The sequence below is a fragment of the Giraffa tippelskirchi genome, chromosome 6 (assembly GCF_054371585.1).
Source record: "Giraffa tippelskirchi isolate mGirTip1 chromosome 6, T2T-mGirTip1v1.2.pri, whole genome shotgun sequence".
Taxonomy (NCBI): Eukaryota; Metazoa; Chordata; class Mammalia; order Artiodactyla; family Giraffidae; genus Giraffa; species Giraffa tippelskirchi.
Genome location: NC_137280.1, coordinates 115,335,777 through 115,360,134, shown reverse-complemented (window position 1 = coordinate 115,360,134; position 24,358 = coordinate 115,335,777). Strand labels below are relative to the sequence as shown.

Below are 24,358 nucleotides of genomic sequence, written 5' to 3'. Positions count from 1 at the left end.
AGTGTGTCTACCTTCTGAAGAGGTTCCTAAAGGACAAGAGCAAGCCTATGGGCCAAACTGGTACCTGTCCCTCCAGCCCCTCGTCATAGCAGCTCACTGTACCCTTGTAGAGTTGATGGCCGAGCTGTGCTGCTCACTGCTTTTCCAGTGATTAGAGGCTGTGCATCCACAATAGCAACACCTCATTCAGCAAATGTGGAAGCACTTTCCCATGCAGGGCTTCTGGGGATACAAGGCGAGGATATCCCAGGGTCCACTGGGGCCTTACTGTCTCCTGGGCAGAGGTTGTCCTCCTACAGGAAGGGCTGAAAATTAATTAGCTTTGAAAAAATTAACTTTAAGCAAGAGCATATAGCACTTGTCTTGATTGCATTTCTAGTGGCACCCATATATATCTCCATCTCTTCATTTGGAAAATGAGGGTAAATTTTTTAAGGACAAGTTGCATTTATTTTTTGGAGCCGTTTTTGAAAACTTGAAGTCACCACAAAACAATCTCATATAACTCCATTGACATATAAGGAACAGCTACATTAATATCATCATGTTTTACAGAAAGTTCAAATTAATAGTAATTTAGCACCGAACATGATGGAGTACCTGGCTGTGCACCCCACACTCAGATGTGTGTCGTCTCAGCTAACCAACCTTCCTTCATTTCCTTGTCGTTTTTAACACTTTCTAAGCAAAATTCTTTGCTAAACTCTTCAGTATATTACAGTTTACCTCTGCAGTTAGTGAATTTCCAGAACTTCAAAGATCAGACGTATAGAAGAGTCATTTGACTGGCAGTAGAGGCCACCCAGGTGAAGCATTTCAAGCAGGGGTAGAGTGGGGGCCTCACCGCACAGAGAGAAGTCTCAGGCTCCAAGGGGAGGGTGATGGCAAGTATGAAAACCCAGGTGCTCTGGGTTCCCAGAGCAGAAGCCCTAGGCTACAAGTATTCCTTGCTCAGGGTTTGCCCCCAGAAATCAGGGGTGGAAGGAACAGGGACAAGGAATGTGCTCTCACCCTAGAAAGGATAAAAGGCTTAATCAAACTTGGGTATCCCATGCGGCTCCTCCTGGTCCGAGGTGTGGATGTTAAGATCCTCTGGCAGGAAGTTCCAGAACCCTGAATCCCACCTGTAGCCCTCTCTTTCATTCCATCAGCACGCCCTTCATGGGTTTGCTGGGCTTCCCAAGTGGAGCTAGTAGTAAAGAACCTGCCTGCCAATGCAGGAGATATAAGAGATGTGAGTTTGTTCTCTGGGTTAGGAAGATCCCTTGGAGGACGGCACAACAACCCACTCCAGTATTCGTGCCTGGAGAAGGCTACCGGCCATAGGATGGCAAAGAGTCGGACATGACTGAAGTGACTTAGCATGCATGCACACATGGGTTTGCTGTCATAAAGCAAGTTTCTCAGATAAGGTTGCCAGGACCATGTCATTTTAGATTCTCATGCTTACTGGCCTGGGGTCCTCATCCATTTCCACTCTTCTCTCTCCTTCCAGCCCCACACATGCCCCAATGTCCTTCCTGACTGTGGACCTGGACCACCTTTAGTATCTCTTCTCTTGCCTTGTCTTACCCTAAAGGTGAGTTAAGCAGACCTCGGAAGGTGGGAAAGGTGTGAGAGAGGGCTAGACCTCCACCTCGGAGCACTCTGAGGTTCCTTCCTGCTCTCAGGCAATGCTCCCCAACCTGTTCACCAACTTCCTTTCTTCCTTCTCTCCTCAAAGATCTCAGGCCAGAGCAGTGAAGACTTTGATCAGGGAGCCTATGGTGGATGAAGGGTAATGAAGGATAAGGTTGTGAGAATTTAAAAGCTCTCACTGCCTTTACCATGTAGCCATGGTTAAAAAGAAACCACCAGAATCTGTTTTCAACCTGTGTGATCACCAATCTATAACAATTCCCCCTGTGACCACAGTTCTGAAAGTCAGAGGGTCAGCCAGAGCCCTGAAAGTAAACAAAACACTCTCAACTCTGAAAATCTTCAACCTCTGAGCACTGTGCTTCTGCAAAACCCACATTAAGGCACTTCAGCTTTCCTTAAAGAGACTGTGTCTTATAAGCTGTCCATGCTTAATCTCATAATACATTCAATTTTGTGTCTCAGCTTTTAAGTTTTCCTTTAACAAGGGGTTTACACAATCAAATGAGGTCCTCTGAAATCCAGGTTTCCTGGGTTCTCTCTGTAGAAGCCGACATATACTACAAAAGCCTATGGAAGTCCCGGCTGTAGAAATCCTGGCCTGGACTCACTCCACAGAAGTAATGAATGTTGTTTATGTTAACATTGCTTATTTCAGAATTGTTGATTATTGTATTAACTGACTGAGATAGAAGATAATTGATTTTGACAACTAAACTTTGATGGTGAGCTTCCCATCCTTCTAGGAGTAGACCTTGGATTCTGCTCCAGTGTCTGGGTTCTCAGCCCTGATGATGAGCTGTTCTACAGGGAAGGATCAGGGATTCTGAAAGTCTCAGATGCACCCACAGGAGAATTCAGCCCTCAGCTCTCATGAGAAGCATTTGATGGAGAATCACCCTGGATGTCTGGACAGGAGATCAGCAGAGAGAATGGAGCCAGGGATGGCGTGGAGTTTGGCCAACATCCCTAAAACAAGGACCTTAGGTGAATGGGCCACTGGACCAAGACTAAATAACAAGGCAAGTAGAGGAGGTCTAGGGGAAATTCTAGAGACACTGCTGATCCCAGGGCAAGCAGCAAGTACATAGCAGGGTGCTGGATGGGTGCTCAGACCTCTCAGAAAGCCCTTCCCATGGGGGTGCTAGATGAGGATGGCCTCTTGGGGTCTTTCTCTTCCTCTCACAGAGCCAGTGTCCTACCCTCTCCCTGGACCCAGGGACAGCTGTCAGTACAGCCTTTGTAAATTCCCATTAGGTAATGGCCAATCCCTCCCAGTGTCTCCTCTAAACTTCTATCATATCACTTAGAGTGCCCTGTGGCCCTTATGCGCTTAAAGAGTGTTTGAGAGCCTGGAGTCTGGACTCAGATTGCCTGCGTTCAAATCTTAGCTCAGCTTCTTATAAGTTGCCTGAATTAACCTCAATCTGCCTCACTTCACCCATCTTCAAAATGGAGAAATAATGATGGTCCTGCCTCAGAGGGTTATTGAGTGGAATGAATGGCAGCTGTAAGTAAAGGGTTTGGACCAAGACCTGTCTGATCCATCCTCCGTCATTTATGCGTTGGTGTTGGCTGTTTACTAGGATAATGAACGTAAATCACCTTCTTCCAGACTGTAGACTTTCTCCTGGCAGTGACCTTACCTGGTTCCTGCCTGTGCCAAGTACCTGCTGCAGAGCAGACACCCCTGCCCAGTTGAATGGATGGTTGGATCTGACTGCTCACACCTTGAGGCCAGCATGCAGATTCCTTAGTTCTGCACTCAAGACCCTCTGTGATTAGGCCCCCAACAATCTGCTCAGTTCTATGGATTTTCCTCCCCCCACCCCAGTTCCCTCTGCTCCCCACACACCACTCTACTTGCATTTCCCTGCCCAGAATTGCCTTTCATCCTACACCTTCATCTTCCTTGCCCCTTTTGGCAAGAACCAGGTCAGTTGTCACCACCTCTAAGGGCCTGGCCCCTCTTCCTGCTCAGGATCCAAGTTTTACCAGTGGTGGGTATCAAAGCCCCATCAGAATAGCTCTCCTTGTTACAAATATTTTATAACATCATTTTCTTTCTGAAGAGAAATTCAAAGATAATTTAATCTATATATCCATAGAATTTTTGCCTTTCTCTACAGTTCATGGGGTTCTCACCACAAGAATACTAAAGTGGTTTGCCATTCCCTCCTCCAGTGGACCACGTTTTGTCAGAACTCTCCACTGTGACCCATTTGTCTTGGGTGGCCCTGCATGGCATGACTCATAGCTTCATTGAGTTACCCAAGCCCCTTCACCACAACAAGGCAGTGATTCACGAAGGCATAAGGAGAAGAGGGTGACAGAGGATGAGATGGTTGAATGGCATCATTGACTCAATGGACATGAACTTGGGCAAACTCTGAGAGATGGTGAGGGACAGGGAGGCCTGGCGTGCCACAGTCCATGGGGCTGCAAAGAGTCCGACTTGGCGACTGAATAACAAGCCATAGAATTATAAACTGAAATCAATGTAGTGCTGTAATTATAACAAAAACTATTAAAAATTAAATTACAATATGTAAAATAATAGCATGTGTTTGAATAGTTAAATGTTTCAGTTGACTATATACAAAATAAACTGATGACATAGGTAGTTACATGTATGCAAACGATTTCTGTAAATTTGACAGCTATAAATGCAGACTGATTTGAGTATGCAGTGTGGACAATCTCGAGTATCCCTGAGGATGACACAGCACTACAGAAAGCCTCTCCTGGTAAAGTACCCCACAGCACAAAGTACAACCTCTCTTCCGTCTGCAGCACAGCTGCCTTCCTGAAAGATTTAGTGTGTACAAAGGAAGCAAAAATGACAGTTGCTTGCTTCCTTATGAGGAAGGCACATCGTGTCCTATAGGCAACTGTCCTGTCAGCCAACATGCCTGACAGGTCTTCTGGGATGCAGAACCTTCAATACTAAAACCAGGACCAGTTGGTTACCCCACTTTACACCTTGAAACAAACCAAAGCTAACTGGGTTTCTTTACTTGATTTGGCCCCCAAAATAAACCTGGATTATCTAGAGAAATAACTTTCAAAGCGATGTCAAATCTAGATAGCGTATTAAAAAACAGAGACATCACCTAGCCAACAAAGGCCTGTATATTCAAAGCTATAGTTTTTCCAGTAGTCATATATGGATGTGAGAGTTGGACCATAAAAAAGGCTAAGCACTGAAGAATTCATGCTTTCGAATTGTGGTGCTGGAGAAGACACTCGAGAGTCCCTTGGACCGCAAGGAAGTCAAACCAGTCAATCCTAAAGGGAATCAACACTGAATATTTATTGGAAGGACTGATGGTGAAGCTGAAACTTCAATACTTTGGCCACCTGATATTAAGAGCTGACTCATTGAAAAAGACCCTGATGCTGGGAAAGATTGAGGGCAGGAGGAGAAAGGAGTGACAGAGGATGAGATGGTTGGATTTCCTCATCAACTCAATGGACATGAGTTTGAGCAAGCTCTGGGAAATGGTGAAGAGAGGGAAGTCTGTAGAGGTGCAGTCCATGGGGTTGCAAAGAGTCAGACACCACTGAACAAGTGAAAAACAACAATGTCTGCAGCTATGTCACAATCTTTATGGATATAATAATCATATCATAATGCAGATTCATTAATTTTGTAGGTTTTTTCCTTTACATACATATTTTTATTTGCTTAAACTTTCTGATGCCCACCTTCCTCTATTCTTCCCACTCCATGTGTTCTTTTGACAATATTAAAACTCAACAAGCATTGTATTCTAGACTCAGATCATTACAGTCTGGTTCCTTCCCTCCTGTTAGGACAGTGTCCCTGGCAGGACACCGTTTGTGTGGTGGTCCCCAGACAGGACTGCATATCTGACACTTCCGCTCCCTCCCTCTGATGTGAAAATTGCTCCCCTCACTAACCCCAATCAGGATCACCAGAGCCCTCCCTATGAATTTTCAAATATCAGAGAACGCTGGGCTGAAAACCATTTTTCTGAACATGCGAGTTCCTGGTGAGAATTCAAGGATTCTGTGAACCCAGATGGGGAAAATAACCTTTATTTTCACTAACTTCTATTTGAAATTTAGCCGTTCTTCCCTGATGGATGGAGGTAAGAAAGCTCAGTGAGGTTAGCAGGAGCGGTGCCTTGGTCCCCAACAGAAACCACAAGAGTTTTAGAATCACGACAGTTGTCGGAGACACCTCTCGACTTGCCAGACGGCTGTAACGTGAGCTTCGCCGCCTGGTCTCCTTTCGTGAGGTAGTATACAAGCCTTTGTGCTGTATTTCACAATTAATCGATTGGTTTTCGCTCCTGTTTTTCATCCGAGGCCCAGCAGAGGGAGCCATCGAGGAGCGGCGGGCGGGTCCCAGGGGTGCGATGATGTCCCAGCCGGAACCTGGCCAGAGCCTGAGCCTCGGCCAGGATGGGTTCGCACCCTCCGCGGCCCGGAGGGAGCTGAGCGTTCACCCGCCGGGGACCCGGGAGTAGACGCGGCCAGCGTTAGCACAACTGAAGGCGGACCCCCCGGGGACCGGCGCCCTCGGGCGGCGCGTGAGGCTGGCGACCAGGTGGCCTCGTAGTTCCGGGAGTGCGCGGTTTCCGCGGCCGCCGCCGCCACCACCACTGCTTTCGCTGCTGCTGCTGCTGTTAGGACTGGTGCAGAAGGGCGCGGCAGGTAACCCGGGGCGGCGGGGGCCGGGGGCCGCTTTTAGGGAAAGATCCTCCAAGAATACAGAGACCATTTCCGGGTTTGGAGGCGAGGAGAGCATGGTCAGTTGGAGAGCTGACCCAAGATAGCCGAAGCCACAGCTTCCTGGGGATCCCTTGGCCAGTCTGCAGGACGCCGCTCGCACTCGGCTCCCAGACCTGGTCCTCCAGGAAGGCCCCGGAGAAAAGCTCCTTGGGGGAAGGAATCTGAGCGCGGCCTTGTAATCTGCACAAGCCTCTGCTTGCTTGCTCGACGAGGCACCTGCCGATCGCTATAGGTCTCCCTGGCTCCCTGCAGAGATTATCTCGGGTGCCCCGGGCAGCTCCTTGTTGAGGTAGCGGGGGAGCGGAGCAGCAAGGATTTTTTTTGACTTGGCGGGCAATTTCCATCCTTTTCCAGTTTCCATTCTGCACACAGAACTGCAGGGCTGATCCTCTCCCCGCCCCTCCCCTGCCGGATTCCCGACCACCCCCACCGAACACCACCCATCCTAACTGCCCAGAGGCCTGAAGATTATTAGCACAGACCAGGAGTGTCCACCATCATGGCAGTAATAATAGCTGATGTCCTTTATTCCAGGCTCTGTACTAAAGGCTTCAAGTACAAGAAGCCATTTCGGCTGTAGAAAATTTAAAATGTACAATTTACAGATTTAAAATAGGGCCCGCAGAGGACGCTAGGGGGCAACACTGGGATCCAGATTCGGAGATTTTTTTCCTTTCTTTTTTTCAGAGTTTTTAACCACTTTTGTTCTTGGGCCTTGTCTCGAAATGTTTTTTATACATAAATGAAATAAATATGATTCCAAAGGATCCAAATTATATTTTTATAAGCTATTAAAATTTTTAGCTATAAATATAAATTTGTGATATGTAGTATATGTGCTTCTACGGAGAAGGCAATGGCAACCCACTCCAGTACTCTTGCCTGGAAAATCTCATGGACAGAGGAGCCTGGTAGGCTACAGTCCATGGGGTCGCGAAGAGTCGGACACGACTGAGCGACTTCACTTTCACTTTTCACTTTCATGCATTGGAGAAGGAAATGGCAACCCACTCCAGTATTCTTGCCTGGAGAATCCCAGGGACAGAGGAGCCTGTTGGGCTGCCGTCTATGGGGTCGCACAGAGTCGGACACGACTGATGTGATTTAGCAGCAGCAGCATATATGTGCTTCTAAGTTAACACATTAAATCACCCATTAAATAGCAACAATTCCCAGAATTTGTAAGTGTTGAGGGTAAAGCGTATTTACAGGTGTCTCTAACCACTGTCATGTGATTGGAAAACATCTGTGGATTCTATCATGGACCACTGCACAGGTTCTGCTAATCCTGCTGAACTTTGTTGCTTCCATTCAGCATGGAAGATGGGCCAAACTTCAACTAGAGGTTAGCGAAAATAAAGAGGTTATTTTTTTCCTCCAAGTTGAGGCTCCTGAATGCAATAGGGGGATTCAGGGCTTCCCTGGTGGCTTAGTGGTAAAGAATTCACCTGCCAAGCAAAGGAGACACACATGTAAAGAACAGACTTTTGAACTCAGTGAGAGAAGGAAAGGATGGGGTAATTTGAGAGAATAGCATTGAAACATGTACATTACCGTATGTAAAATAGATGACCAGTGCAAGTTTGATGCATGAAGCAGGGAACCCAGAGCCTGTGCTCTGGGACACCCCAGAGGGATAGGGTGGGGAGGGAGGTGGGAGGCGGGTTCGATGGGGGGAACACATGTATACCTGTGGCCGATTCGTGTTGATGTATGGCAAAAACCATCACAATATTGTAAAGTGATTATCCTCTGATTAAAATAAATTAATTTTTTAAAAAGAATGGTATAATAAATGTCCTTGAACATAAAAAATGTGGGGGAGGATTTCTGTATCTGGGTGTTCTGTTTCATATACTAAATATACATCTGTCCTCAGAAAATGAATATGTATTTCTCTGAAGATGTATATGCATGTTCCATTTCTCCTATTAAATATATAATCTGTTCATTTTTTTTTAAATGAAGGAAAAGGCAACCCAGTCTGGTGTTCTTTAAACAACAAACAGATGTTTGTCAAATGAGTAATATTGCAAAGGGAGAGGTCAGAGCTGGCCTAGCTGAGCAGCTGGGCAGGGCTGAGCCAGGCAGGAGTGCATGGGTTCTCCTTCAGGCAGCATATGAGCATCACCTGGGAGGTTTCAATGCCTGCCAGTGTCCAGCCCTCCTTTACCTCCAATTAAATCCATGTCAATGGCAGGATTGTCAAAGCTGCTGGGTGGTGTTAGGCAGCCAGATGGAGGCATCCCAGTCCTGGCTGCTCTCCTGGCTTTGTGCCTGCCTGCTGGGGAAGTTTCCCATCACTCCTGAGGCAAGACCCCCATCTTCCTCTTCCTTTCCAATGTGCCTCTCATTGTTGTCGTTCCATACTATCTCTCCCAGCGAACACAAGGATGGGAAGAATGTTTATGCCTTAAGATTCATACTATCCTTTTCCATTTTCCCCTTGCAGAGAGTCCTTGGGGGCTTCCCTTGTGGACCGATGGCCCAGCTTCCATGGCAAAGATGGTGATGGCAGGACTGGCACACCTGAAGTTGGAAAACGGGTCATGGCTAGAGGTAAGACCTTGCCCACCTGCTGAAGGAAGGATAGGATGGCGGAGGCCGGGAGCCCCCAGCCTGCAGAAGGCCATGTCCACAGTCTAGGAATCTGGAGAACTGTCTTGGGGTGGAGAAACTCTGCCAGGATAGAGGATACAGAGGCCAGGGCCTCTGGACAGTGTCCCAGGGGCTGAGACCTGGCCTCCAGAGAGCTGACCCAAGCATCTTTCCCCACCCCACCCCACCCCACCCCAAACTCCAGCTCTCTCCTTCCCAAGGCCACCTCTCCCTTCAGAATAGGAAAAGACTGAGACTAAGAAGGCGCTGTCTCCATGTCTGTTGTTTAGTCGCTCAGTCATGTCTGACCCTTTGCGACCCCATGGACTGTAGCCCACCAGTCTCCTCTGTCCACGGGACTTCCCTGGCAAGAGTACTCAAGTAGGTTTCCATCTCTTTCTCCAGGGAATCTTCCTGACCCAGGGATTTAACCCGAGTCTCCTGCACTGCAGGCCTTTTTTTTTAACCACTGAGCCACCTGGGAAGCCTGCCCCATGCCTGTACTTTTTCCTTATGTTCATTACCTCATTGGATGCTCCAGCACTGTGGAGCAGGTCAGGTAATTGAGCCTACCTAGAGATGAGGAAAGCAAGGCCTGGAGCATTGAAATAACTTCCTCAAAGCCATGCAGCTAGGGACTGGCAGTGCTATATGGATCATAGGGGAGGTGGGGCAGATGCAAAAAAGTCTCCTGGGCTGGGTGGGAAAGGGGCTGGGCTCCTCCCTCCCCAACTACGGTCAGAGGAAGAAGGAGGCTAGGCTAATGGGGTACAGGACTGCTCCTTTTTGAAGACCGGCCTTGTGGCCAAGAGACTAGGAACGGCAGTGGAGAGTTAGGGTGGAAGTGGGGGAAAACTAATGTTCACGCAGGCCCTGAAACAACAATGGGCATGTAGCAACTTCCTTAGGCCATGTCACTGCAGGATCAGATACCGCTGGATGCCTGCCATGTGGCCCCCACTTCCTCCTGCCTTGGTCCCACAGTGCCTGGCACTGACCCCAGCCTGGCAGGTGGTATTGCCTCCAAAGCCAGGGAGGTGTCCTTCCTCAGCTGCTTTTGCTTCACTCTGGGATGCAGCCCAAGGCATGATGATCCCTCCTGGGTCCAGTTAGCAGGCAGAAATCTAGTCCCAGCTGAGATCGTTCTCCTAGGCAAAAATGGCAATGAGCAGTGTGTGAGCCCCACAAAGAGCAGGCTGGACTCTCAAGACTATCTGGTAGGCAGAGCAGAGACTGGTGGGATTTTCAGGGAGGGAAGAGTGACAGGCACCTCACTGGGTACATGGGAAGCAGTACCTGAAAGTCAACTGAGGCAGGCCACACTCATGAACTTGTCCTAAAAAACAGGTCCCTGACTCCCAGGATGGGTACCAGGTGCCAGGATGTAGGCCATGGTAAGTAGTCCAGGGCAGAGCAGATGCCAGGAACCAGAGCCCTCATGGCAAGGAGGGCCAGGCCAGATCTGGACAAGCCTGGGAAGGATTCAGAATTCAGCCCCTTCCTTCACCCCCACATCTGCTACACTGAATCACAACACCATTTTATTTTTCCCTGCCTTCTTGCAGCAGCCTCAGGACACCTGACATATGCTTCTGACTTGGGACCTTTGCACTGGCTCTCCCGTCTGCAGACCTGGAATGCTGTCAGACCCTTATATGGCTGGTTCCTTCCTGTCTTTTATAAAGAATTCCCTTTTTGAGGAGGCCTTTCCTGCCCATTCTAGAACTGTAATTCTTGGCACATAGTGCCTTCCTGCATCTTTCTCTGCTCCATCTTCACATCACCTTCTCTGACGGTCTTGGAATCTCCCTCTACCTCCCTTTTCTAAGGACACATTTAGGGCCTGCCTAGACAATCTGGGATAATCTCTCCATCTCAAGATCCTTAATTTAATCTGCAAAACTCCTGTTACCATATAAACTAACATTCAACAGTTGCAGGGATATCTTGGGGGGGCATTATTCAGCCTACCCCGCTATGCTTTCTGAGCTGTGGAGAGGGAGGCAGGACAGGAGGCCCAGCTTGTACGGCTTCCTCACTACTCAGGAATCCCAGCAGCTGCCCAAAGACACAGGATCTTTTCTGTCCCTCACTTCCAGGGCAGGTAGAGCTGCTGCAGATCAGAGCCAAGGTGGATCACTTTGACATGGAGAAATCATAGCCTCTGTTCTCCCCCAAAGAACTTTGTGCCCATTCACAGCTGCCAGCACAGGAGTAACCCACACTAATCTTAACTCAAAGATGTGCAAGGAAACAGCACCATGAGAGATAATTCAGTCATTTCCCAGGAGGCCCACACCAGTTCAGGCCTGATGTTAACCCTTCACTCAAACACTCCTAATGTTGACCACTCTTGCCTCCCATGAGGAGGTTTCTCCAGTCGTGAGAAGAGAGCATCCCTTTTCTCAGTTTAGAAAAAGGCAGAAATCCCTGGGGAGAGAATCTGGGCTGCCCTCATTCTAGTGCATGCCTTTGAGTACTACACTTGGTCTCCCCTGGGCCTTGATTCCCTTCTCTGTAAAATGGGATCAATCACACTGACCTCTTAGGTTTATTGGAAGGATGAACTGTGATAGTGAATGAGGAGGAGTTAAACCAGTACAGGCACAGTGGTCACTCCAAAAATGGCAACTCTGATTATCCTCATACCATTCATGTTCTTGTTTTTTGTCCAATACAGCAACTTCCAGCTGTGTGCTAGGCCCTGGGTAAATAGAGGGCAGATGGACTTCCCACCCTCATGAAATCCATAGTTTCACAGGGAGCACAGGACAATCTTGAGATCCCTCTGTGAGACATCAGGCTGAAATCAGGAGGACTTCCTGGAGGAAGGGATGTCTGACTGCAACCTGAGGGATGTGGAGAGTGGCTGAGGGAAAACAGAAAGGGGGATGCCTGGGGCAGAAGAAACAGCAGGTACAGAGGACCTGGGCAGAGTTTGGTATAGCCTGAAGTAACAAGGAGGCAATACAAAAAGAGCTGTGAGTGTAGAGATGTGTTTGACTCCTTTCAGATGTGAATGTTCAACCAATGAGCACCCACTGTATGCCAGAAGCTGTTCTAGGTGCTGGGGAAACAGAACAATCCATACAGGAATCCCTGCCCTTGGAGAGCTGACACTGCAGAGGAAAGAGTCCATTAACAAGACAAACAAATGCATACTCTCTCCAGTGCTCTGGAAAAAAATAACCCAGAGACAGGAGTGTTAGGGGATAAAAACTTCTGAGCAAAAAGTTTTTTAAAAGTTAAGTAAGAAAGTAAGCCAGGGATATCTCTGAGAAATGTGACCTGAGTTTAAGATACAGCGTTTATTTGAATAGCTTGAGTCAGGACTGGCTGCTAAGTAGATTTCATCTCCAACACCAAGTTAAATCAATGAGTTTGGAGTTATGGTAGAGAGGCAGCATTTGGACTCAAAGAGATGAGATCAACTAGTTTTGGGCCTCCCTGGTGGCTCAGATGGTAAAGAATCCGCCTACAGTGCAAGAGACCCGGGTTTGATCCCTAGGTCGGGAAGATCCCCTGGAGAAGGAAATGGCAACCCACTCCAGGTTTCTTGCCTGGAGAATCCCATGGACAGAGGAGCCTGGTGGGATGCAGTCCCTAGGACCACAAAGAGTCGGACATGATTGAGCAACTAACACACAGTAATGTCTGCTGTGGGAACAGAAGGGAATGGGGAATGGAGTCAAGGTGCCACCAGCTTGGCAGTAATGGTTCAAGCTAAGAATGATGTCCAACCTTTCTCAAGCATGTCTGGGCAATGAATTAAGCTTAATTAACCACATAAATTAAGCTCCCAAGCAACCAACTTTTTAAAAATATCCCACCCTTTCTGTGAGAAATTGGAAACCAGACAATCACACTAACAAGAGATGAATACAAAGTATGAGTAAGTAGGCCCTGCATGAGGAGCTGAGAAACTTTCTGAGAATAAAGTCCATAAGCCTTAATGCATGAACTTTGGCCTCAATGTTCAACTGGTTCTGTCTATGTTTAATCTCTTTGGATGCCCTTATATATTTTTTTCACTGAAATTGCTAGTGCTTACTCTTACTAATGGACTCCCCAGGTGGCGCTAGTGGTAAAGAACCCATCTGCCAATGCAGGAAACACAGGGACTCAGGTTTGATCCCTGGGTTGGGAAGAGCCCCTGGAGGAGGAAATGGCAACCCACTCCAGGTTTCCTGCCTGGAGAATCCCACGGACAGCAGAGCCTGGTGGACTACAGTCCATGGGGTTGCAAAGAGTCGGACACGACTGAAGCGACTTAGCACGCACACACACATTCTTGCTCATAATGAATTCTCTTGGATAAGTTTCTACTGCCAACCTCACTCAGCACACTGAGGCCTGGTGCAGACCTTGGTAGTCTATGTGAACCCAAGACTAGTTTGTGTTTCCACAGGGACGCACTCCCTCCACTACCACTATACCTGGACCTGTCAGAGCCGGGCCCGAGCCTCCCTAAGTTTCTGGCTGTAGGCTATGTGGATGATCAGCCTTTTATCCGATATGACAGTCGTGTGGACAAAGCCGAGCCCCAGGCTCCATGGATTAAGCCCATAAATGCCCAGTACTGGAAGAGGGAGACCAAGAAGCAGAGGAAATGGGCAGAGTTGCATCAGGTGGAGACATGGACAGAGATGGGCTACCACAACCACAGCAGCGGTGTGTTGGGTGGACGCCCCATTCTCCTTCCTTCACCCTCCGCACACTCACTCTCCGGGCAGCTGTGCTTGTCAGAGGGTGTGGGGCAAGCCTCTGATACTTGGCTCTTCTCAGTCTCTTTCCCCCACAGTCAAGCAGGGGCCTCAGGGCCTCGGAATCCCTTGTGGCATCGGCAGCCAGCCCACAGGCCAGTGCAGCAAGCATCATAGGAGCTGGGGGCCCATGATGTCTCCCCTTCACCCCTTGCCTACCCCTTAGCTAACCTGGGTTCTGAACCTCAGCTGATGGGGAGAGGCTTTCCCTGCCTCACCCTCACTCAGGCAGTACCCCCAGGCCCTCTGGTACCAGCTCAGCTGCCCCCTCTCAGCAACAGTGCGCTTGGGCCCAGGGCTGCTGCTTATTCTGAATGAAGTGCTTATGGAGCACAGCTTGTTCACACAACACCGTCCCTCTCTGTGCCTGGATACCCAAATGCCCAGACTAAAAGCCTCAGGTCCCCAGAGGCCTCAGAATCAGTAGATACAAAAGATATAAAGGATTGAGACTGAGAAGGGCTGTGCATCAGCCAAGGGCCCCCAGGATAAGCATGGCATGACTTAGTCTTGCCACTGAGAACATTTTACACCCACAGGTGGGCTTCCCTGATGGCTCAGCTGGTAAAGAATATGCTGCAATGTGGGTGACCTGGGTTTGATCCCTGGGTTGAGGAGATTCCCTGGAGAAGGGAAAGGCTACGCACTCCAGTATCTGGCCTGGAGAATTCCATGGATTGTATCATTCATGGGGTCACCAAGAGTCGGACACGACTGAGCAACTTTCACTTTCAAGTAGTGTGGGATATGAAATAAGGATGTGTCTAATTATGAACTAGGGTGTTTGTCCCACATGAGAGGCCTAGCAGGTTTCTCAACCCAGGCTGCTGATGAAAATTACTTGGGAGATTTTTATCTAAATTATGATGCCCTGTCCCTCTACTTTTTTGATGTCCCTGTGGGTGGTGGGCTTCTCCCTGGCTCTCAGGGACTTGACCCCAAGTCCCCACTAGTGACAGCTTTCTTACCTGTACTCATAGGCATGCACAGCACTCAGCGCATGTTTGGCTGTGAGATCCAGGAAGATGGCCACTCCAACAGCTTCTGGCAGTTTGGCTATGATGGGCAAGACCACCTGTCACTGGACATGGAAACTCTGAGCTGGGTGTCATCTAACCCCATGGCTCTGTTGACCAAGCCCTGGTTGCAGACAGATAGCTGCTATGCTGAGTACAACAAAGCCTACCTGGAAGGCCCCTGCCTCGCCTCCCTGCACAGACACCTGGAGCTAGGAGGCCAGAGATTCGCCCGGAGAGGTAAGGTTCAGCCTGTGGCCATGTAGATTGGCCCCATGCTCCCATTCTCAAGAGTCATCCCATTTGATAGACAAGTCTCTGGGAAATGAGGGGGCGGGCTGCGTCCCCAGGCTGTGTCCCCCTGGCTCAGGCAAGCCCTCTGGGATCCAGAAAGATGGCCAGCTAGCCAACGGCTTTTTGCTGCAGAATAGGAAGAAAGCCCAGGCCTCAGGTCTTTGCCCAAATAAGATAGAGTGTGGAGTTCTGGAGTCTCCCCTGTTCCAGTGTGGTCTTGGGAATCAAGTCTTTTAATCTGGGTCTTATTTTCCTCATCTGCAGAGCAAGTGGGTTAAACTAGGTCCTCATAAAGTCCTTTGGGGATTTACCAGCCTGTAACTCTGCTCCTTGGGAAACAGATCTCAGGTTCCAGGAGAACAGCAGCCCTCACCTCTCCCTAGACCACTGGGGACTGACAGGGAAGCTGAAGCTCTTTTCCCCTTTCCTCCCTCACACCCCTCGTGCTAAACGTGCTCCCCAGACTCCAGGTGCGTCATAAACTTCTCCTGGCCCCAGCCAGCCAGGGCTAGAGACACAAAGGCTGGGGTGGACACTAGGGAAGGTGGGTGCTTGGGGTTGCCTAGAGTGAAAGCCTTTCTGGCTGAGGTAGTCAGGAAGGCTGCCGGGGTGGGGCTGATCAGAACACCCAGGACACCGTGGATGTCTGGCAACTGAATGGTGAGACGTGAATCAGCTGAGGTAAAAGAGAGGACCTTCCTCAAAGGGAGGACAGGACAGATAACCTCAAGAGTAGAAGATGTGATTGTGAGAGCAGAACGCTGTGGTTCAGAGCTCAGGCATTGGAGCCGAGCCTCCAGATAGCACATCCCAGCTCCAGGATTAACTGGCTGTGTGACCTTGTGCCAGTTTCTTGCCTTCTCTGCACTTTAGTTTCCTCATCGGTATAGTGAGGATAGTAAAGATTTGTAAACAAAGCAACAGACAAAGGATTGATTTCCAAAATATACAAACAGAACATGCAGCTCAATATTAAAAAAAAAGACAAAAAGTAACCCAATAAAAAAATGAGTAAAGACCTAAGTAGACATTTCTCCAAAGAACACATACAGATGACCAACAAATGCATAAAAAGATGATCAATGTCACTAATCATTAGAGAAATGCAAATCAAAACTACAAGGAGGTATCATCTCACACTTGTTAGAACAGCCATCATCAAAAAAACTACAAACAGGGACTTCCCTGGTGGTCCAGTATTAAGAATCTGCCTTGCAATTCAGGGGACATGGATTCAAGCCCTGTCAGGGAACTAAGATCCCAGGTGCCGTGAGGCAACTAAATGCGCACAACAAAACTAGAGAGAAGTCCACATGCTGCAACAGAGAGCTGATGCAGCCATAAATAAATATTTTTTTAAAAATCTACAAAAATTAAATGCTGGAGAGGGTGTGGATAAAATGGAACCCTCTTGCACTGTTGGTGGGAATGTAAATTGATACAGTCACTATGGAGTACAATATGGAGGTTCCTTAAAAACCTTAAAATAGAACTACCATATGACCTGGCAATCCCACTACTCGGCATATACCCTGAGAAAACAACAATTCAAAAAGACACATGTACCCCAGTGTTCATTACAGCACTGTTTACAATAGCCAGGACATGAAAGTGAAACCATTCGCCTCAGATTGGGACTCTAACTCACATGGCCAGGACTTGAACACAGACGAAACCCCACGTGGGACTCCAACCATGATCTTTTAATTAGAATCACTCACCTGGTGTTTGGACTTACTACGGAACAGCCTCAGCACAGAAGGAATTCAGAAAAAGGCAAAGTGATAGTTTAGCAGTATATATATAAATATAGAATACTTATAAGAGATGTAAGCAGGCAAGCCAGGGAGCTCTGCCCTGAGGATTAAGTGGGCTACAATTTTATAGTCAAAGGAAAGGGGGAGGGGAAAAGTACCACCTTCTTTGAGTAGGCATGAGATTTACATCATTAGCTCCTCCTTTGTATCAGGCAGGAGACTGACACATGAGGTCAAACTAGGATTATCATAGCATTTATTCAAATCAGTAGAAGAGTGATGACATTATTCTTGCACCTAAAGGCTCGAGGCATATCTCATGCTTGTAGTTAAGCAAGCCTGCTTCATACCATGATGTTCCAATAGCTTTCTTGAGTGATCATTAACTGACAGTGGTCTCCCAAAGTTTCCTAGGTTTCCCTTTATATCTGTAATACTCTACTGGGACATCTATAGCTACTTGTATAACTATTCTATTCTATTCCTCTCAGAAGCAACCTAAATATCCATCACCAGATGTATAGATAAAGAAGATATGGTACATATATATAGTAGAATATTGTTGTTATTCAGTTGCTCATTCATGTCGGATTTTTTGTGACCCCACAGACTGCAGTATGCCAGGCTTCCCTGTCCTTCACCATCTCCTGGAGTTTGCTCAAACTCATGTCCATTGAATTGGTGATGCCATCCAACCATCTCATCCTCTGTCATCCCCATCTCCTCTTGCCTTCAATCTTTCCCAGCATCAGGGTCTTTTCCAGTGAGTCGGCTCTTTGCATCAGGTGACCAAAGTATTGGAGTTTCAGCTTCAGCATCCGTCCTTCCAATAAATATTCAGGACTGATTTCCTTTAGGATGGACTGGTTGGATCTCCATGCAGTCCAAGGGGCTCTCAAGAGTCTTCTCCAACACCACAGTTCAAAAGCATCAATTCTTCGGTGTTCAGCTTTCTTTATAGTCCAACTCTCACATCCATACCTGACTACTGCAAAAACCATAGCCTTAACTAGATGGACCTTTGCTGGCAAAATAATGTCTCTGCTTTTTAATATGCTATCTAGGTTGGTCATAGCTTTTCTTCCAAGGAACAAGTGTCTTTTAATTTCATGGCTGCAGTCACCATCTGCAGTGATTTTGGAGCCCCCCCAAAATAAAGTCTCTTGCTGTTTCCACTGTTTCCCCATCTATTTGCCATGAAGTGGTGGGACTGGATGCAATGATCTTGGTTTTCTGAATGTTGAGCTTTAAGCCAACTTTTCCACTCTCCTCTTTCACTTTCATCAGGAGGCTCTTTAGTTCTTCTTTACTTTCTGCCGTAAGGGTGGTGTCATCTGCATATCTGAGATTATTGATATTTCTCCTGGCAATCTTAATTCCAGTTTGTGCTTCATCCAGCCTGGCATTTCTCATGATGTACTCCGCATATAAGTTAAATAAGCAGGGTGACAATATACAGACTCGACATACTCCTTCCCCTATTTGGAACCAGTCTGTGGTTCCATGTCCAGTTCTAACTGTTGCTTCCTGACCTACATACAGATTTCTCAGGAGGCAGGTCAAGTGGTCTGGTATTCCCATCTCTTGAAGAATTTTCCACAGTTTGTTGTGATCCACACAGTCAAAGGCTTTGGCATAGTCAATAAAGCAGAAGTAGATGTTTTTTTTGGAACTCTCTTCTACTGGGCCATGCTCAGTAAATCTTTAATCCAATTTTCTGTTGATGGGCAGGGCTGTGTTTCATGGCAAATAGAAGGGGAAACAATGGAAACAGTGAGAGACTTTATTTTGGGGGGTTCCAAAATCACTGCAGATGGTGACTGCAGCCATGAAATTAAAAGACACTTGCTCCTTGGAAGAAAAGCTATGACCAACATAGACAGCATATTAAAAAGCAGAGACATTACTTTGCCAGCAAAAGTCCATCTAGTTAAGGCTATGGTTTTTGCAGTAGTCATGTATGGATGTGAGAGTTGGACTATAAAGAAAGCTGAACACCGAAGAATTGATGCTTTTGAACTGTGGTGTTGGAGAAGACTCTTGGGAGTCCCTTGGACTGTGAGGAGATCAAACCAGTCAATCCTAAAGGAAACCAACCCCGAATATTCACTGGGAAGACTCATGCTGAAGCTGAAACTCCAATACTTTGGCCACCTGATGGGAAGAACTAACTCACTGGAAAAGACCCTGATGCTGGGAAGGACTGAAGGCAGGAGGAGAAGGGGATGACAGAGGATGAGATGGTTGGATGGCATCACCAATTCAATGGACATGAGTTTGAGCAAACTCTGGGAGTTGGTGATGGGACAGGGAAGCCTAGAGTGCTGCAGTCCATGGGGTCGCAAAGAGTCGGACATGACTGAGTGACTGAACTGAACTGATTAGGTACCTACTGTATGCAGGAAGTCACAGAGGAAGTAAATAAAGTCACTGAGAAAACCCTAGGATCTCTGTAGGAAGAAAGGGGTGTGTCAGTCTAGGACCCAATAGCCCCACAGAGGAAGCTCCTTGGAGGTTGGGGACAGGAAGTCAGTCCCCCTCATGGCAATTAACAGGTCAATGCTCCTTTGTAACAGCTGGAAATCAGTCATCCCTGCCTACAACAGTGATTGGGTACATCCCCTAGAGAGAGACCTTGTCCCCATTTCCTTGTCCTCCACCCTGGAAGATGCTGGCAGAGCCCAGAATTAAGCATAAGGGATAGGCAGAGGACAGCCACTCAGCAGTCTTCCTCTCTCCTCCTCTCCTTGCAGAACCACCCACAGTACGGGTGACAAAGCACTCAGCCCAGCATGGGGGTACCACCCTGAGGTGCTGGGCCCTGGGCTTCTATCCACAAGACATCTCAATGAGCTGGTGGCTGGGTGAGAAGAAGTTGAATTCAAAGCTTGAGTATGTGGAGGCACGCCCCAGTGGAGATGGCACCTATCAGATGTGGATGGCCATGTGGGTGCCGGCTGGGAATGAGACCCAATACACATGCCACGTGCAGCACTCCAGCCTGAATCACACGCTCACTGTGTCCTGGGGTGAGAAGCTGGGCTTGGCCGGGAGGGGCTGAGGAGGGGCAGGGGAGACAGTCCCATGATCTGGGAGTGCTCACTTTTCTCTCTTTCTTAGAACTGCCCTCTCATCCAGGACTTACGGCCATGGTTATCTCTCTCATCCTGATCTTGCTGGTGATTGGCAGTGTTGTGAACTTGACCAAGTGCCTTCAAGGAAGGTGGGTAAGGAACAAAGGAGTGGGAAGCCCTCTGGCTGGTACAGCCTTTTAGGGAAGAATACAATGTATCCTTCCCTGTGGCAGCAAGAACTGTTTCCTCCTGGGAGCTGCAACTACTGCTGAGGTCCTGCCTCCTGTCCCCCACCTGTAGAAAAGCCCAAATGTCCCCACCCCACCCCAGTTGCACACCACCAGGAGGACCCTGTGGATTCCAAGGTCTCAGGGGAGACCTGGGGCTGACTTGGGAAAAGGCCCAGATGGGGAGAGGAAGAGGGATGGTGGGGACCCACCACTCACCGGGTCTCCTGTGTTCTTTTTCTCCACAGCCAGAAATAAGGAACCTTACGAGCAAGCCCCAGGTGATTGTGGTATGGACCAGCTGGGGAGAGGAAACCCCAGATGTTCCCAACACGGCGGAGATGCCTTAGAACTCAGGATGGGGGTGAGGCATAGGGTGTATGCTTTCCCTGGCCGCAGCCCCCTGCCCCATGCCACCATCCTGCCCCCAGGCAGAGGGGGTAGGGAGCACTCCAGGGAGCCACTATCCATGTTTGGAAGAGGGCTGGGGAGCCTGTTGGGGTCACCTCCCTTCCTTTCTTCCTGCAGGTGAAGAGGACCCCCATAATTCTCAAAGCCCAGCAAGATCAGGAGCTGCTCAACTCATCTGCTGACAGAAGTCACTGTCACAGATTAAGGAGGTGTTTTGTGGGGTTTTAGGGGGGCCTGAAGGCCCCCCTGCACTGGCTGGCTCATGTGATCTGTGAAGGGCCCACCCCACCCAAAACTGAGCCCTCTTCATCCCCATCAGCCTTCTTACAAGCAGTCTGTGCCACTAAGATGGCTTTATCATCTTCCTGAAGTCCTCTTAAAAGTCTAATTATTTCCAGTTTGGGGGGTGGGAAGGGGGGCAGTAGTTATCCCTCAGCTCTTCTTACACTTGACAATTTGCACAATGATTTCATGTTGATTGTAAATCCCACTTGAGCTTCTCAGGAACTCTATGAGTTTGGCAATGTTACTCTCATTCCCACTTGCCCAACATGAAAACCAAGGGTCTGGGCAGTCAGGGAAAAACCAGAAAAATATCCAAGAGTTATAGGGGCAGCATCCTGTGTGAACCTGCTAGCATCAGAAAGAAATGGCTGAATGCCTGCCTCTTTTATAGGTGTGTTCTGTATATATGTATGATCTCTTTGCATAGATTAGAGTGTTGGGTGTGTGAGGGTATAGGAGAGGCAGTTAGGGTAGGTGTGTAAAATTGAGGCAGTTAGGGTAAGGATGTGTGGTTCTGTATGTTTGAGGGTGAGAGGATATATGAGGTGCATGTGAGGGTGAGTGTTATGTGTGGTGTGTGGTATCCTTTTGTATTTGAGGAGAAGCTCAGAAGACAGGTACCTGGAGACCTGTTAGTTAGTCCCAGGCAACTGAAGGTTGGGAAACAATTCAGACCATACTTTCCCTATGTCCTATCCTTTGGAATGGTTGAATTTTTACAATAGGCACATGTTACTGTTATGGTAAGGAAAGACCCCTTTTCTCTGTGGCATGTGAAAATGCCTGTGAAGGATATGTCTGGAGAAGGCCCAGCCTCACCTTTGCATATTCAGTGGAGCAGAAACCCCATGTCTCCTCTCTGAACAAGAATCCAATCTCAAGGCCATTTGATGTGCTAGCAGCTGGGACTCGAGCTGAGGCAGAGAGAGAGAGCGCTCCATTGTCATAAAGGACACAAGGTCAGACCCCTTCCAGAGCACCCTCTGCCTCCCCTTCAGCTGAACCCAAAGTATGACAGAGCCTCCTGTGGGGAGTTGAAACCTCTGTGTCTACAGCCCTGGGAGTCTCAAAGGCCAAGGATGTGAATGATTGTAATACTAGAAAAAGATTCAACCTGCCCTGGTAGCCTGTAGGACCTAAGCTCATTACAGTGAGCTTGTAATGATTGACTTGTACCGAAGACATGTCTTATATGTCTGTCTTTCTCACTGATGTTGTCATGCCCCATATATGCTGTGCAAACCACATACTAAGCAGAGTTCTAAGCAGAGTTCTAAGCACTTTATTGTATGTTAGTTGCTCAGTCGTGTCCAGCTCTGTGAGACCCCATGGACTGTAGTCCACCAGGCTACTCTGTCCATGGAATTTTCTAGGCAAGAATACTGGAGTGGATAGCCATTCCTTTCTCCAGGGGATCTTTCTGACCCAGGGATCGAAACTGGGTCTTCTGCGTTGCAGGCAGATTCTTAACCATCTGAGCCACCAGGGAAGCCCTTTATTTTATACTTTATTGTATACTAAGCTATTTAATCTTCCAAGCATGACTGTGAGGGGGAATTAATACTCCTGTGCTACAGGTGAGGAAACTGAGGCCCAGGGTCCCATAGCTGATTCATGCCAGAGCTGGGATGTGAGGACAGGCAGTGTGGCTGCTGCAGCCTGGCCACCTCACCACTGCACCAAAGCCTCAACAATAACTGAGCTGTTCTGTAAATGGGCAAGTAAGTGCAGGTCTACAATCCCTTATTTGCAATTCTGAAATCTACAAAAACCTCTGGAAACTAGAAGTGTCTTTCCAACTTTGTCATCAAAACATGACCTGGGAAAGGGGCAGGAGGGAAAAAAAAAAAAACCTAAAGTGAAGTGAGGTTCAGCGCTTCCACTGCTGGGGGCACAGTTTTGATCCCTAATCAGGGAATTAGATCCCACATGCCCCACTATGGAGCAAAAAAGAAAAAGAGTCAAGTAGGGTTATTCATATTCTTCATTTACTTCCTCTAGTGTGCCTTTTCTCATTTTTTCACAGAAATATTGATTTGGGGGATTATTGGATGTCACCCCATTCATCTCTGGTAGTATTATGTAACATTCAGCATTCACATCTTGGTATCTTTCTAAAGCCCAAAGAATTTTAAATTCTAAACTATATCCGGCTCTAAGGGTTTCAGGTAAGGGATTGTGGACCTGTATTAATAAGGTTTTGTGGTAATAGACGTGTTTTATTTTTACAGTTCTCTGGCTGTATGGTGAGATAAGTTAGAACACAGGTCAGGTCTGGTCCCCACCAATGGGAGGCACAAGTGCCCAGGTGGACCCTCAAGGTTCCCTCAGCCCTGGGTACACTTAGGGCCTCCTGAGAAGAAGTGGAACTTTCTTCTCTGGGGAAGGAGTGGAGGCACTCCAGATAGAAGGATACTTCCGATTAGTCTTTCCCTCTTTGAATTGGTACAGCTGGGTCACCCTTCTGTACCCCACACATAGCCCCAAGACTTCAGGCTCCTCTACAGACCCTCCAGACCCACCTCCCAGTTTTGATCTCACCCAACCAAGTGTAGCCCTTAGACTAACAATCTGCATGGCTTCTTTGATGCAAGGGGGTGGTCTATTCAGGGAGTCTTAGATATAGGGTCTGGGTTCTGCAATTATGAACCCTGGGCAGAATGAGCTGGAAGTTCCTGTCCAGTTCTGGGCTTCCCTGAGCAGGGTCTAGGACCCTGAATACGTCTGGGGCTGTGGAATTATAGGGTCATCTCTCCAAATGAGAAAAAAGGGGCAGAGAGGCCATAAACTAGAACAGTGCCATAACAGCCCCTACAGGACAGCAGCAGGGCCCCAAGCACCTGCCCCTAAAGGCTAAGGTCTTTCCTTCTTCCATTAGCCTCACTGGCTAATTGGTTTAGAAACTGCCAGAGGGCAAGGGACATGCAGTCTACATATGTCCTGGATATCCATCCGCAAACCCTGGTTTTTGCACCTCACTGCCTTATCCTGCTGGTTTTACTCACTCTCTGTCTACCCAGCCTCTGATCTTCTCATCAGAACATGAGGTTTGCAAGAAAACCTGGGGCTCTGGGACCAGGGGGCTGATAGAAATGCCCGAGGCAAGGAGGCAGCTGTTACACTGCCTACCCTAGCCTGAGGGGCCTTCCTCCCCTTTCCTGAGTCCTACTAACCCTTCCTTGCTGGAGTAGCCCCCACCCCAAGTTGACACCCCAGGCAGAACCTACCAGCCTTTTTGCTGCCAATGGCACCACTGTCCTGATGTTCAAGAAGTATCTGCTCCATAAATAGATTTTGAAATCTTTGGTAACTGGATCGATTTTATTTTGTTTTAATCATATCTCCCTTATAGGCTAGTTCACTGTTTTGCCCATAGAACGATAAAATACATTTTAGGAAAACAAAGCAAAACAAAAAATATATATAAATATAAAATAAAATAACACATTTTGGACCTAAAAGGATCCTGAAGCAACTCTTTGAACCCCTGATAATTTGACCCTCTCACTAACTGCCCCACCCCTATCACACTAC

At 47.9% G+C, this 24,358-nt stretch overlaps 1 protein-coding gene across 9 annotated transcripts; it reads left to right on the top strand.

Moving 5' to 3' along the window:
* Window positions 1–6,007: 6,007 nt before the first annotated feature.
* Window positions 6,008–24,134, top strand: LOC145510575 (H-2 class I histocompatibility antigen, alpha chain-like). 9 transcript variants are annotated; one of them, XM_081502183.1, is made up of 8 exons: window positions 6,008–6,321; window positions 8,852–8,958; window positions 13,406–13,668; window positions 14,741–15,016; window positions 19,581–19,856; window positions 19,948–20,050; window positions 20,377–20,409; window positions 20,657–24,134. In XM_081502183.1, the coding sequence occupies exons 3-7, from the start codon at window positions 13,644–13,646 to the stop codon at window positions 20,384–20,386; spliced, it is 690 nt and encodes a 229-aa protein (XP_081358309.1). In that variant the 5' UTR covers window positions 6,008–6,321; window positions 8,852–8,958; window positions 13,406–13,643; the 3' UTR covers window positions 20,387–20,409; window positions 20,657–24,134. The 9 variants fall into 9 exon arrangements, with proteins under 9 accessions (XP_081358309.1, XP_081358308.1, XP_081358305.1 ...); XM_081502182.1 differs by having other exon boundaries at window positions 20,377–20,492; XM_081502179.1 differs by having other exon boundaries at window positions 19,948–20,054.
* The last annotated feature ends 224 nt before the right edge of the window (window positions 24,135–24,358 follow it).